Here is a 14,177-nt window from a genome sequence, read left to right on the forward strand (position 1 = left end):
CTGATTTTTTTTTCTCTTTTAAAGATACTGGTTCCTATTCTTCTTAAGTCTTTGAGCCAGAGTGGATGGTTGGGCTAGTCAACAGTTATGACTCGTTCTTCCCTCAGTCATTGTCACATAAAGCCAACAGATGCGGCCTCTGGGGTCGCAGGTGTGTTGGGTGAGCCTTGATTAATTAGTCCATTTTTGAGATTCGTGGTGGGAGCCAGGTCCCCAGGGGCTCCTCCAGCCTCCGGTGGTTGAGCAGGCTGAGCCAGGGGCTCTTGGAGCTGGCTGTGGCATTCCTTCTCTAGGCGGTGCATTTCTCCCTCTTTTACACGTGTTCTCTGTTTTGTTTTGTTTTTTTCCTGGTTAGTTGCTCTGAGTCCAGTGGCAAAGGCAGAGGCAAACTCTGGTGCAACACTCTCCACGTGAACAACCATCTCTTTCCTCGTCTCTGCCGGAGCCCCCAGGGCACGCAGGCAGCAGGGCAGTTTTTGAAAGCTTTGCGCAGCCTGACGAATTCCCAGGTGAGCCGGCGCTGATCTCCTTGTCCCGTCACAAGGATCTGGCTCCCAGGTGGTGACCACGCCTGTGGCAGCTTACTGTGGGCCTTGTCATTTCCCCAGGGAGGAGTTGAAAAGCCACTAACATGCTTGTCTCTTCTCCTGGCAGTAGGGATTCAGTTGCTAGAATTCTTTCAATTTTGTACGTGACCGTGGCTTCCTTATCATAAAGGAAGGCCTATTGTAACTAACGTATGGCTAAAGCTTTCACTGATGTCCTTGTTTTTTGTTTTTAATAGGTGAATCTACCCGAGGCTGACTTCAGAGTTCTTCCTTCTGGCTTTTACATTTTTCCTTTTAAAAATAACTTGGACGGATAAAAGATGTGCCATGGCAGGATAGCACCAAAGAGCACCTCAGCGTTTGCCGTGGCCTCCACGGGACATGGAGTGTTCCTTCCCCTGGTGATTCTTAGCACCCTCCTTGGAGACGGACTTGCCTCAGGTAAGCCCCTGCCTGCTGCCTGTGTGTGCGAAGGAAAAGACTCAGTACCATTGTTTTCCCGAAGGCTGGGAGAGAGGATTCTCTGCTTGTGGAGCAGTTAATGGGAGAGCAGAGGGTGGCGACTTCGGTGCTGGTGCTGCAATACAGCCGGGAGCCAGGCCTGGGGGGGCGGGGGGGTTGCTCCAAGGGACCTAGGGAGCCAGCTGGAAATCCAGGTATAGAAGCCTGCCAGGGGTGACTTGACCATCCCCCTCCCCTAGCTGTAGTCACGTGTGGGACCAAGGTGTAGGATTCAGAGTGTGATGTGCAGGTAAGGATGCACGCTTTGGAATCCTCTGCCTGTGTTCAGGGCCCAGTCCTGCTGCTTGCTAGTTCTGTGACCCAGAGCAAGTCTCTGCTTCTGTAAGCCTCAGGTCCCTCACCTGTGCTATAATGACAGAGTTGGGTAATAGTGACATAGACCATGTAGTCCCCAAAGCCTAAGATATTTACACTTTAAAATATTTGGCCCTTTATGGAGGAGGTTTGCCACCTTACCCCCAGCCCAGAACAAGCGATGCTCACTAAGAATGTGTATGAATGGAGTGGCTGTCAGAGTAAGAAGAAAGAAGGGACTGGGCACAGCTGGGACAGACCTCAGAGGCTGTACACTGGCCCAGGGTCGTGCTCATGACAGCCCCAGGACCAGGGCCTCACCCAGTGCCTGGTGCACCAGCACCGCTGTCCTCTTTTCCGGCTCCGCTGGGGAGGCGTCCCAGCGTGTTACATGGCTGTGTGAAGGCAGAGCTTCTGCCTTTGGCCTCTTTAGCTTCATCGGGCCATCCCTTGTACCCCCCACTTTCTTTTATGGGCTTCCCCCCACCCTCCCATTCCCCACCCCATTTTCCAGCTACCCACACCTTCCCAACTTTCCATTCAGGGTCTGAAATCAATTATCAGGGACTGATGGTCCCAGACTGGCTGGATAAAGGGATTATTATTCTCCAGTATGGAAAAATATAAGTCTGTAGTGTGGGCTCAGACCGGGATGGGAAAATTGGCTCTGTTGTTTTCTTTCCCTCCCCCATCTGCAAAGAATCCTTCCTCCCCTGCCATCCCACCCCCTCCGCCCAGTCTTTTTATTCCCCATAAAACCTATGTACTGGCACTGAGCAGGTTGCAGACAGGGAAGGGGTTTCACCATTGCTTCGTTCTAGTGCACCAAGTTGCGATATTTTTTCCTCTCTGAAGTGGTTTCTGGTGGAAAGAGGTGCCCACAGCTTGGCCTGAAACCCAGAGCACACTTGTATGGCCGAGCCTGCCATGAGCGGCGTGCCAGGCCCTGCCGAGGAACCAAGACTCTCAGATAATCTGAAGTCTAGGAAAGGCAGTCAGGTCAGGAAAGGTCTCCTCTTCCTGCATTTCTTACTTGTTCCTACAGCTGCTCTTAAACACCCATTCCAGAGGCATTATAAATAAGATGCTTTTTACCCAGGGAGCTCTAGTAGATATGTTCATGTGTCCTGGCACAAACACGACTGCAAGAATCTCACTGGACAGAGGTCAGCGGGCATCCTCTGGAGGTGATTTGTCTGCATAGTCTCTGGTTATAAATACCATGTGTATGCCTAGTATTGGTCGTAATCGCTCAGGTTTAGAAGAAAAGCATCATGAAGAGGCACTTGAGAGTTTTGGGGTAAAGCTCTAGGTAAAGTGATGTATGTCATGTCTCTAGTTCAGTTTTTTGTCCTGGTTTCTCTTATCTGCAGCCCTTGATTTGGAGTTATAATGGAGACAGGGTTACAGAGGATTGGGTTCAGCTTTCCCCTTGGTCATATCTTTAGCAGAGATGGAGAGAGTTACTGAAAGTTCCCTTTTTCGGAGTGGCCAAAGGAAGCATGTCTTACTCTTCATACCTGGGCACAGTCTGCAGGGGAAGACCACGTCTGAAAATAAGGCCTATGCTCATGCTACCCAACTTGCCTTTCTTGAGCTGGAGAGGAGTTTGGATCCCTGCTGTGGAGCAGCCTCTCACAGGTCTCTTTGCTTGTGACTTTAAGAAACGTGCTGTATGTATGACCTCAGGTAAATCACTTGACCTCTTGGTGTCACCTATAAAACAGAAATACAACACTTAAGGATATTAGGTGGGTGTTGTGTAGACTAATAAAAGTGATTGGAAGGCGCTTGACATATAAAGTGCTCTGTGTAATTTTAAATGATAACAACAGCAGATTTGGTATGTGACCTCCTGTTGAGTCACTCTGGGCGGGAGACTTCATGTGAATGACATCCTCTTCTGTCTTTAAAAAACAAAACTGGAGAGATTTCCCAGGTGGTCTAATGGTCATGCTCCCAATGCAGGGGGCCTGGGTTCGACCCCTGGTCAGGGAACTGGATCCCACATGCCACAACTAAAGAGTCCTCATGCCACAACTAAGACCTGGAGCAGCCAAATAAAGTAAATAAATATTTAAAAAGCAAAACAAAACTGGAGATGTAGAGTCACTTCTTGGGTTGAGGATAAGGGGTTAGGAGAAAGTGTCAAACCTGACCAGTTAAGGAAGGATTGATTACGTCCAGAATCCCTTTCGCCTTCCATGTTTGTGTAGTTTGGATGGTCCCAAGCCAGCTGCCTTGCTGACTCATATAAAAAGCTTTTAATTTCCATTCTCTCCCTATTCTGAGCAATTTTATTGAAAAAACTTAATATTTTATTTGTTTTTGATTTTTTTTTTCCCCTTTAAGATGTTGCCGTGACACTTAATGGCTGTGTTAAAAATCACACAAGCACCTAAAGCAAGGAAGGCAGAGTGAGAAAGCTGGGTGTTTAGTGTTCACTGAAGATGGAAAATGTTGAGAGCTCGGCCCTCGGGGGGATGGTGTGGCTTTGGCCCTTAGCATCACTCTGGCAGAGAGATGTTGGCAGGTGGCCCTGGCTCACCTCACCGTCTCTGAAGGGACTGGGAGTCAGAGGTAACATACACTGAGCTGGGAAGAGAGGACAGGTAGGGAAGTGATGCGTATGGAGCATCATTTGTGTGTCAGGCTCTGTGTTATCATATAAAAGTTCTCAGAATGCCCATGATCTACGTGGTCCTGTAACTATTTTACAAATGAGAAACTGAGGCAGAGGAAGGTTAGGTAACTTGCACAGAGGCAGATGGTTGCAGGTGGGGAAGCTGGCTGGGATTTGTACCCTATCTGTCTTGACTCTGTTGCCCATGCTCTTGCTGAGAACCACACTACCTCTGCTGAGTGGCCGGCTTCTCTGAGACCTGTTTCTTATACTGCTGTTTGTTGGAGCACTCAGATCAGCATCCTTCAGAGGATACTTTTGACAGAGGAAGAGAGACACCGTTTGTTTTCTTTCCTGGATGAAAGAAGCAGGAGTCATCTCTGGGTTACCCTGTCTACCTCCGTGGTTGTTTCTGTTCTTCTCTGCAATGATCGTTGGTTGTTTGGGTCCCAGTTCAGGCACAGGGTTTGCCAAGGCAGTTCTATTCTTGGAAAGGAACAATAGGGACCACAGCAAATTGTTTGCTAAATGAAGTTCCCAAAACATCCGCTGAGCATCTTCCTGTCAGCTGCCAACCGTGTTGAGGACGTGATGTAATCTCTCCATGGTATAATTACCTGTGACTATAAAAAGACTTGGGGATTGTGGTAGGAGGCTGGGTGGGTCATTATAGAGCTGGCCGAACCCTGGCGTCATGAAAAGACATTGAGAAATTGCCCTCTGCTTGCTGATTGTTGTGCCATGATTAGAACACTGCCAGCACATGGTATGAGCTTTGCACTGTAACTTTCGAACAAAAGAAGCCAGAAATCTACCAGACTGAACACCTCAGTGGCTCTCCTCTGGTTTAAAGCCTCATTAAACACAAATTCCACCTACCAAACAAAGGTGCCGCACTACCCTGTCCTTAATTACAAGCTTACAGGTTATCCTTACCCACCTCTTTCTGTAAAAGGGGGTCACAGGGTGCTAATAAAAAAAAACAAAACTAGGTGAGTGCTCAGAGTCTTTAATTGTTCTAGGTAGGTTTGTAGATGAATTCTTTTACCACCTCTCACCGACTGGGAGATTCCTTTCTTCTTCGTCACTCCAGCAGCATGAGCCTACGAGGGTGTGAACAGCCCTCCCATTCCAGGTGGCTGATACTGGTATAGCCAGCTGCCTGGACTGTGGCCAGATCAGGAGTGACCTTGGCCGCCTTGTGTTCAGCTTTGGGGCCTAGAGGAACAGCAGTGTTTAGCGACAACTCTTCCATGGTGCGGTGTGACTGAGAGGGGTGCTTGCTGCTGGATCTCCCTGCCCTGTTTACCCACCTCACCTTAAGCCAACCTACAGTTTGAACTCTCCAAGAAGAGGATGAATACTGCTTCTGTGCCTCACTGCCTGTATTACCTTGGATAATCTTGCTGACCTCATTGTCAATGTTTCGTTAGAATAGGGAAGACAGCAGATGATCTTACTTCATGATGATTGTTGTGAGGATTAAATAAGATAGTATATATGAAGCACTTAAGGACATTGACTGGCGTACAGAGAAGTAATTGCCAGGTGTGAGGACCAGACTCTAGCACCAGTTGATACCAGTCTACACTTCTGACACCACAGCTGATTAGCTCCGTTGGAAGGTGCTCCTTGTTTCTTCCATGTATCTTGGATTCTTTCAGAATCCATTCACTGCATCCTGAGTATATTTAGACACATACGGATGAGTTCTTCCCAGTTCGCATGCCCCTGATTCTCAAATGCCTCATGTTGGCATCTCATACATGAAGTCAACCAGAAAAGAGCATCAGTGGCCCTTTGCAGTGCTGGGGCTGAGGGTCAGCTAGGTCATCTCAGTCCTTCCCTTCAGTGAGGCTGTCTTATTGGCATCTCAGAGCTGGGATTCCCTTAAAGCTGCTGGTTGTTAGGAATGTCCAGAGGTTTTTTGAAACCTTAACAAAATTGATAATGCCAGAGGTCTGTTCTTTTTTTTTTTGGACTGTGCTGGATCGTCAGTGTGGTTTGTGGGCTTCTCTAGTTGTGGCGCACCGGCTTTTCTTGTTGCAGAGCACAGGCTCTATAGAGTGTATGGGCTCTCTAGTTGTGCGTAGGTTCACTCATTGTGGCTCACGGGCTTTAGTTGCCCCACAGTATGTGAGAATCTTAGTTCCTGGAGCAGGAATCGAACCCGCGTCCCTTGCATTGCAAGGTGGATTCTCAGCCACTGGACCACCAGGAAAGTCCCCCAAGGGTCTGCTATTTTAAAGAGGTATTTCATCAGCACAGTGATGTGAATGAAGGGTTACATTCTACAGAATTTCTAAACACATCTAGAAGAATAAGATAGAATTAAAAAATGAGAACTCTCTTCTCTTCTCTCCATTTTGGTAGTGCTTTTGCCTCCTCCTCCTTTCCTTAGCTGTGTTTGACAGCGTTTCGTTTTGTAAGAGCCTTTTTCCTACCCAGGTTCACTTGTTTCCCTAGAGACAAGGTTTTCCCCCTGTTTTAACTGCTTTAACTTGTTAGCTTTGCCAGTAGCCAAATCTTTTTAAAGTACATTCAGAATTCTGGGAAGTAGTGCAGAGAAGATAAACAGATTCTCTTCAAGGTTTATTCTTTGCACGGCGTTTTTTTCTTTTCAAATTCACGAAAAGTATTTTAGCTGTTTAAGCCAAGGAGGGGAAATGTGTTTCAGAAAGTTATCGCCAAGAACTCCTGCAAGATTATAAAATAATTCTGCTCTGGCCTTTGTTACTCTGAGTAGCCAGTGAGTGACACTTTATATAATACAAATGTCCTGACTATCAGTTCTTCACATGCAGTGGATACAAGTCTCCCTGGAAGAAGGCAGGACCTGTGTATTATTACTGGCTTGAGTCCCGACAGCTCAACCTTGTTGACTCTGGCAGTGGGAGACTCAAGAGAATGTCGTTGGGATTGTCAGGCACCAGACAAGGACAAACGGGGCGTGGGGAGCCGCCTGTCAATATTTGCTGAGCACCGATCTCGACACTTCAAGGTGCGGAGCCAACAGGAGAGGAGCCTTGGATGTTTCTGCTTCCCAGTTGGTCTCACTACTTTGGAGGCCAGATTGCAGAGGACCCAGGTGCAGCCACACTCAGCTTCCTGATGATGATGCATGGTTGCTCCAAATTGCTGACTAATGGCCTGTGAAGTTAGCTGGTGACATCAGTGGATTGTGTGGCCCTCTGATTTGTACACATCATGCAGTGGAACTTGATCTTAGTTCATGTTCTTTCTTCTTGGCTTTATAAAAGTTTGCACAAAAGCTCCTTGAAGGCAGAGACCGTGTCCTTTGTACTTTGTTATGACCAGGCCAGGGATCGTCCCGGGGAGGTAGGGTTGGGAGGGAGGGGTCACTCCCAGTAGGACTGTGCAGGGTCATGGTCCGTCCTGTGTATGAGGACAGGCAGGACGAGTCCCTGGCCCTGTGAGCAGCAGCAGCCTAATCAGTCGTTCCCCATAAGACTGTGCCCATCCTTCTTGGGAGTGGAGAAGGATGTGGAAGCGTCTTCATGCTTTAGAGGGTGAATGTTGCAGGGTGGGGGGGTGCTCCTCTGAGGGGAAGGGAGTGGGGTTGGGCAGGCTGCCCAGATGAGTTCCTCACCCAGTGTGTTAAATTTCAGCTTGAGCGAGAGTCTTTGAACCCAGTGAGGGTTCCCTTGGGTGATGAGGAGGGAGGAAAGGTAGGCTTTCATTACCTGTAGGGAGTGAAGTGTGGAATAATGCTCGTGCTGGCTCTAAGCTTATCCTGACACTGGAGAGGGAGACTGCAGCTGGATGGGTTTGGCTTCCCTTCCCCGCCCACAGCGCCCTCTACCTCTGTCCTTAGAGTCAACGCTGCGGGGACTCCTTATTCCCCTTTCCCTGAGCACTAGAAGCTTCAAGCCTTTCTTTACACTGTTCTTTCAGTGGCTAGGTTTCCTGTAGCTAGAAGCCTGCTGTCTCCCCTCCCTCCCCTTCTCCCTTCACTTCATCCTTTAAGATTCAGTTCACAGCCACCTCCTCTGAGACAGCACCCATCCCTTTACCACTAGAATGAATGAGGTCTGAGGGAAGAAGAGTTAGGCTACATGTGTATTTGCTGAATGGAATAAGCAGGAGCTCTTGGTCTCAGCCCTTTCTCTTGGGAAGATGTCAGAGAGTTTTTCCTATGAACAGGATTCTGATTCCGAGAGTCTTGACTGTCTTTGATTATTGAAGGGACTGGACAGCTCAGTAAGGCTTCTGGGAATTCCTGCTTTGGGGAACCTGAACCCTTTGTCTGCAGATCATGATACGCAAACCCTGTGGACTTGTTCCAGACCCTAACGCCCAGGGTTGCCGTGGAACAGATTGGGTTTCATGTTTTCATAAGCGACATCAACTCGTTTAGCAAGTGTGTGTTGATGGTATAAGGCGGGCTGGGGGTGGGGTGGGGCAGCTAAAGATAGGTAATACCATGGAGGACTTTCAGGAACTGGGTACTGGACTGGCCCTTGTTGGAAATTGTCACATGTAGTTGGTCCTCACGGCCAGCTCGTGAGAGGCAGGTGGGTGCAGCCAGGAACAGAACTCTACACCAGGAGGAATGCAGACGGGGCGGTTTAGACTCTGATATGTCCACTGTTTCTTGTTGAGCTCCTGCCGAGGGTTGCTACGGTGCCGGCTCCAATTCTGTAAGATACTCCCCGTGATTGCTGTCGCTGCCCTGGAATACCCACAGGTGGGGTTCTGGGCTCAGGTGCAGATGGTTGTGAAAGGCCCCTCTGAGGGACAGGAGTCTACCCCAAGACCTGAGGCAAGTAGGGGAGACAGAATGGCATAGTCAGGTTAAGAATGCAGTCTCTTGGGCCAGGTGGGCTGATTGGAATCCTACTTCTGCCACTCATGTGTTGTATGATTTTCAAGAAGTTTCTCAGCGTCCCTCAGTCTTCCTACATGTGAGATGATGTACATACCATGTGGGGCTGTGGTGTGACCGTCATCACTGTTGTTATGTGATACCTCAGCCAGCCTATTGGGGCCAGTCTGGAGGGAGAAGAGGTAGAGAGAGAGTGAGTTTCGTGTCTGCTGGGCTCACCTGGGCTGTTCCTTCCTTTGGAACTTGCAGCATCACTTCTGTTGAAACTTTGGAAGTCCAGTATATTCTGTCCTCTAAACTGGTTTGCTGCTTATCCTACTGGTTGAGTGAGTGGTCTCTTCTATTTTGGTGGAGTATGTTTGGAAGCCAGGGTTTCAAAAAAGAAAAGAAGCACAGCCTTAGCCTAAGAATTGAGAGATTGGGGTGAATATCACCAAAAGCACAGTTTGGGGGAACCACCCAGTGGGGTAAGATGCTGCTGGTGGAGGCAGGTAGGCGGTCTTCCTAGCTGAGTTGTCAGAGCAGTGGAGGAGGGAGAGGGAGGAGGAATAAGCTTGGTGTTAAAGGTCAAAAGGTTAGAGAAAAAAACAAACACCAGTTAGTTAATGGATTAAGGGTTGAATGAGTCTAAACAGGAAATAAGGAGGACTGGAAGAGGGTGTTGCTTTTGGTACAAGTCCGTGGAGAAGATAGGGAGGAGAATGGACTCTTCTTTGCCTGTGAGGACTGGAAGGGACTGGCTAAGTGAGGCCACCCCTCCAGGCCAGCCCCTCATCCTCTGCATCTGCCCAGCCAGCCCGTGGGAGGCCTGCCTGACAAGAATGACTTATTTCAGCCAGTTTGGTGCACTGCACGAGGTCCCACATCAGGAATTCCATGGGGAAGTTTCCTCATGCTCAAGAAGGGAAGAGAGAAGAGGGGGAGGAGCAGCTGGTCACGGGCATGCAAGTGTATCCAGGACTGGTCAGCTGGGGTCGGGCCAGTGCCTGGAGCTGTTGGGGTGAGGACTCTCCCGTGATTTGATGTGTGCAGGTACAGAGAACCATCGTGCCTTCTAGCAGAGATGTGTTTCCGGTTCGGCCACTCGGCATGCAGGATGTTTAGTTCCTTGACCAGGGATTGAACCCCTGCCGTCTTGCACTGGAGGAGCAGAATCTTAACCCCTGGATCGCCAGGGACGTCTCAGTGTCTCAAATTTCTTACGAGAGACCTTTAGCAGAGGAACGCATTGTCAACGCTGTTGCTCTCAGCACCTCCTTGTCAGGCACTTGAGAAGCTTTGCGGTACCTCTTGTTCAGAAATTCTGTTACTGGTAACAGCAAGCCCTGGCCCTGCAGGAATAATTAAGATTGTGAAAGATAGGATTAGGTGAGTTAGTACATGTAAAAGTTCTGGGTAAACCATAAAAGTCTATTCCAGTGGAAAGGATTATTGTAATGCTTTTTTTTTTTTCCTTTAGAGAGCATCTCTTCTCTGAATTGCTTGAAGCGCTTAGTTAACACTAACTGGTTAATCCTTCATCCGTCCCTGGGCAGCAGGCTGGCTTTTAAAATAGCCCACTTTGTATAGATCAAACTAAAGTTTCCAACAGAGCCCCAAATCTTGAGTCTAAAGCCCAAATCTGTGGAGTCTAAAGCTTGGATCTCCAAGTGTGAGACTGCTTCACTCCTGGGAATAAAGAAGGTTAGAGAAGAAATAGAGGGATCCTTTAAAAAAATTTTTTTTTAATTTCCACTGACATGGTCATGTCAGACAATGTGGCTGTGGTCAGGATTTTGAGAAGCCTAGAAATCTTTCTTTTGGAAAGACCCATGTTCCTCTTGGAAAGCCCCAGAGTCCTGTTGGGAGTGAAGGCCTGGCGTCAGCTACGGAAGCAGAAGGCTAACCCTGGACACAGAGTTCTGTTTAGGTTGTGGTTGGCGGTACCTGAGGCACCAGATTCTGCACCATAGTGCCAGCCCCCCCGGCCTACCCCCGTGGAAACCCACTTGCCACCCCGACGTGTCCCAGGGTGTGTCAGGGCACCCACCGCCAGTGCCTGTTGCCTTCTGCAGATCCCATGGCAAGGCCCCAGGGAGGTAGGATCAGGTACCTCCCTGAGTGTCTGGCCCAGGGCAGTTTTCCTGCAGAACAAATACTGCAGCCTCCACTGGGCAGGATGGCATCTGGGCAGATTAAGTCATGTCAGCTCTCTAGTCAGGAAGAGGCATGGGCTGTTTGACCCACCATTGTCCCTTCTGACGTCTGGTCTCAGCAGCGTAGAGCTGGCAAAGGGAGGTTTCGTTTTGTTCTCATTGCTACGTAAGGCCCTCCAGGACCATCCAGATGTTTCTTCCTAAGCTCGTGCTTTCCCGCCCCTGGTCACAGCTTCAAGGGCAGTTTGTGTACTTCTTCCACAAGGTCTTGAACCTAGAAGCAGGAAGACAGGCTGAGTTGGAAAGCTCCTCCTTCCCCCAGTGGCAGCTCCGTGGGCTACTAGCTTGAAGTTCAGGTCGTTCAGCTGTGCCAGCTAAGAGTCACCTACTTGTGAGAGGAGCAGCAGGCTGACCCTTGTAGATTATGTGCACATTGGGTCTCAAATTTGAGTGTGTGTTTGAATCCTCTGGGGGGCCTGGATTGCTAGGCCTCACCTCCAGAGTTTCTGATTCGTCAGGTCTGGGGTGAGGCCTGAGAGTCTGTGTTTCTACTAAGTTCTTGCGGGCTGCTGCTGATGGTCTGGGGACCACACTCTGAGAACCACTGGTTTGCACTTGGGCTGAAAAAGCCCACTTGACCTTTCCAGAGCAAATTTGATAAGATGTGAACAGAGGGTTGGAGAGGCCACAAACTGCTGGGGATAGAGGAAGGTCAGAAATAGGATGCTGCAGGTGGACCAGCCTAACTTGAAAACTGAGAAGAGGGTAAATGATTAAAGAAGGTGCTGGCTGGTCTCTTACCTTCATCACTCCGGTTCTGGTCCTTTCCAGCTATCCATCAAAGGGAGGGGCCCGGCTTGGGAAGCCCTGGTGGCATCACTTCGGGCATCTCCTCCCTCCACTTCCTATTCTGCCCTCTTAGGCAGTGGTGAGCTCTGAAAGTCTGTGTTTTAAGTCTTTCCACAGCCTGAGGTCCATGGTAGGGAGAGCAGGGTGCTGAGCTGGGGTCCCAGGCATCAGCCCGTGCACCACCTCTCAGGAGCAGTAACTGAAGGCCCTTCACTTTGCTCGGGGGCCAGCGCTCTCCAGGGTCCTTTGAGCTTGGATACCCAGCATTCTTTTTTCTTTTTTTAGTTGCACTGCGTCTTCGTTGCTTACGTGTGGGCTTTCTCTATCTGCACTGAGCTGGGGCTACTCTCTAGTTGCAGTGTGTGGGCTTCTCACTGTGGTGGCTTCTCTGGTTGCTGAGCACAGGCTCTAGGCACACAGGCTTCAGTAGTTGGAGCGCTGGGTTTAGTTGCTCTGCTGCATGTGGATCTTCAGGCCTTGAGCCTGTGTTCCCTGCTTTGGCAGGCGGAGTCTTATCCTCTGTACCACCAGGGAAATCCTACCTGGCATTCTTTAATGCCTTCTCTGACGGCTTCCTCAGCAGGGTCAGGAACTTCCGCTTGCTTGTTACTTGTTTTGTTTGTTTTTTATTCTTTAATTTGTGTGAAAACTTCTGTTGATACTGAACCAGAATCCTATCGAGGGACTGACTGTCTGAAAGTGAAACCTGAGAAGTTTGGAAATTGGAGTAACTTTACTTTTTAGAGTCTCTGGCCTCTGTAGTTACTCTGTTCCATAAAACTGTCCACAGAGGGGTGACTTAGCATCATTGTCAGGTTCTGGTCCCTGTACCCCAGATCGTCACACTCATTGCCAGCAGTGTTTCCCAGGCTGTCTGAGTTCTCATTTCCAGGTCCTCAGAGATGTTGGCCTCCCTTCCCCACTGCCCAGCACAGTGCTCATGGGAGGCCTGTGGAAGTATTAGCTGGTGCATGGAATAGAGGGATATATCCATGCGCCCCTTTTCCTTTGATTTCTCCCTTCTTAACTTTGTGTGAGTTGCCCTCCTTTGCCCTCCTCTCTCTCTCCTCCCTCTGTGCTCGTTTTACCCACTCTGTGTTCTGGCACAGCTGGCCGTTGGTGTTTGTCCACCGTGCGTGGAGGAGTTGGGGTGTGCCTGGGGAGTTCCCAAGGGTCCTGCCCTAGCCATCTCTGTGAGGAGCACACCCAAGCTTCCTAGTCTTTCCCCTGTTCCCTTCTCTCTTCTGCCCACTTTGGGGTAGCTGTGAGTTACAGAATGTTTTCACCATCCTAAGGGAGGTTGCTGCTCTTCAGATTGAATTGGATCCCCGATTGCAGTCTTTTATTTCCTGCCCTCTGTATTGGCAAGCTGAAGGACTCCTAGCGTGGAGAAAATTAGCATGTCTTGCCTCAGAACCATCGTCTGGCCCATCTCCCCCACCTCTGTCTGAAGGGGCAAACCAAAGATTTCCCAGCCTTGGCTGACTGTCACTTAGCCGCTCTGATCCCACCTGGGTGGCTTTCAGGCAGCTCAAGCAGTGACCAGCCTGAGGTCTCCCTGGAAACAGGGCAAGATTGAGGCTGATTTAATTCATTTTAAGTGAAATCACCAGCCTTTTGATGATTCCATTAATTTCCTCCCTTCTGAACACGCTCATGTTAGCAGTAATTGGAAATCCTGACTCTGTTTCTCATTTCCCCCCACTCCTCTGCTTTAATCTGAGGCAGCTGGATACTGCACTCTGCTTTTTCATTTACTGGAAGAGCAGTTTGAGGATGATTTTAATGACCAGCTTTGACAGTACTTCCAGAAGCCGAGACTGTTGCTGTTCTTCAGTTCGTACCCGCTTGGGGGCCTCTGGCTCACTCACCTTGCTCCTATAAAACTCTGCTTTGTTCTTGGTGTGCAGGTGGGAAGGGGGCCCTGTGAGAACGCCCTCTTGTCCCAGGTGGTGTGTGCAAGCTTTTCGTCACTCAACATTTGCAGACCTACGAGGTGTGCCAGGCACGGTCTAGTTACTGAGTGTTTCCCTGCCCCCTCTTCCGTGCCCTGGTGAAAGCACAGAGGCCTGAGCCCGAGAGGTTCCAGCAGAGCTTATGACTAACCATAGACCTTGAGAATTGTCTCTAAGGCTTTCTCTGTGAGTTTGTATGATAGCGATGCCTATTTCAGTTTTTCCTTTCTTGGCTCTAAAGAGAAATAAATAATATGAACCACCTCCCAAGATCAGAGAAGTAATGGTTGCTTGCTGCTGTTGGCAGTTGACAAAATGTAAAGCGCTTTCTTGTGTATCGTGTCATACTGGTGTCCTCACAATGACTTATCACAGCCAGTAAAGGATAAAGCTGGTTTTGAATCC

General features: G+C 49.2%; 2 protein-coding genes across 5 annotated transcripts in view; both read left to right on the forward strand.

The window, feature by feature from the left end:
* The window catches only part of LOC145513858 (uncharacterized), a 64,431-nt gene extending 63,442 nt beyond the window's left edge, over positions 1–989 (forward strand). Inside the window, exons 4-5 of the mRNA XM_081510797.1 lie at positions 356–509; positions 785–989. Coding sequence (XP_081366923.1) covers positions 356–509; positions 785–865 — 235 coding nt within the window. The 3' untranslated portion in view covers positions 866–989. The remainder of the gene's footprint in view (positions 1–355; positions 510–784) is intronic.
* The window catches only part of SUSD6 (sushi domain containing 6), a 50,492-nt gene continuing 37,099 nt past the window's right edge, over positions 785–14,177 (forward strand). For 2 of the 4 annotated variants that reach the window (XM_081508819.1, XM_081508820.1), the window contains exon 1: positions 785–989. In XM_081508819.1, coding sequence (XP_081364945.1) covers positions 869–989 — 121 coding nt within the window. In that variant the 5' untranslated portion in view covers positions 785–868. Of the gene's footprint in view, positions 990–2,812; positions 3,054–14,177 lie in introns of all 4 variants that reach the window. The other 2 variants (XM_081508822.1, XM_081508821.1) reach the window with 2 other exon arrangements.

The sequence above is a fragment of the Giraffa tippelskirchi genome, chromosome 7, assembly GCF_054371585.1.
Source record: "Giraffa tippelskirchi isolate mGirTip1 chromosome 7, T2T-mGirTip1v1.2.pri, whole genome shotgun sequence".
In the NCBI taxonomy this organism is placed as follows: Eukaryota; Metazoa; Chordata; class Mammalia; order Artiodactyla; family Giraffidae; genus Giraffa; species Giraffa tippelskirchi.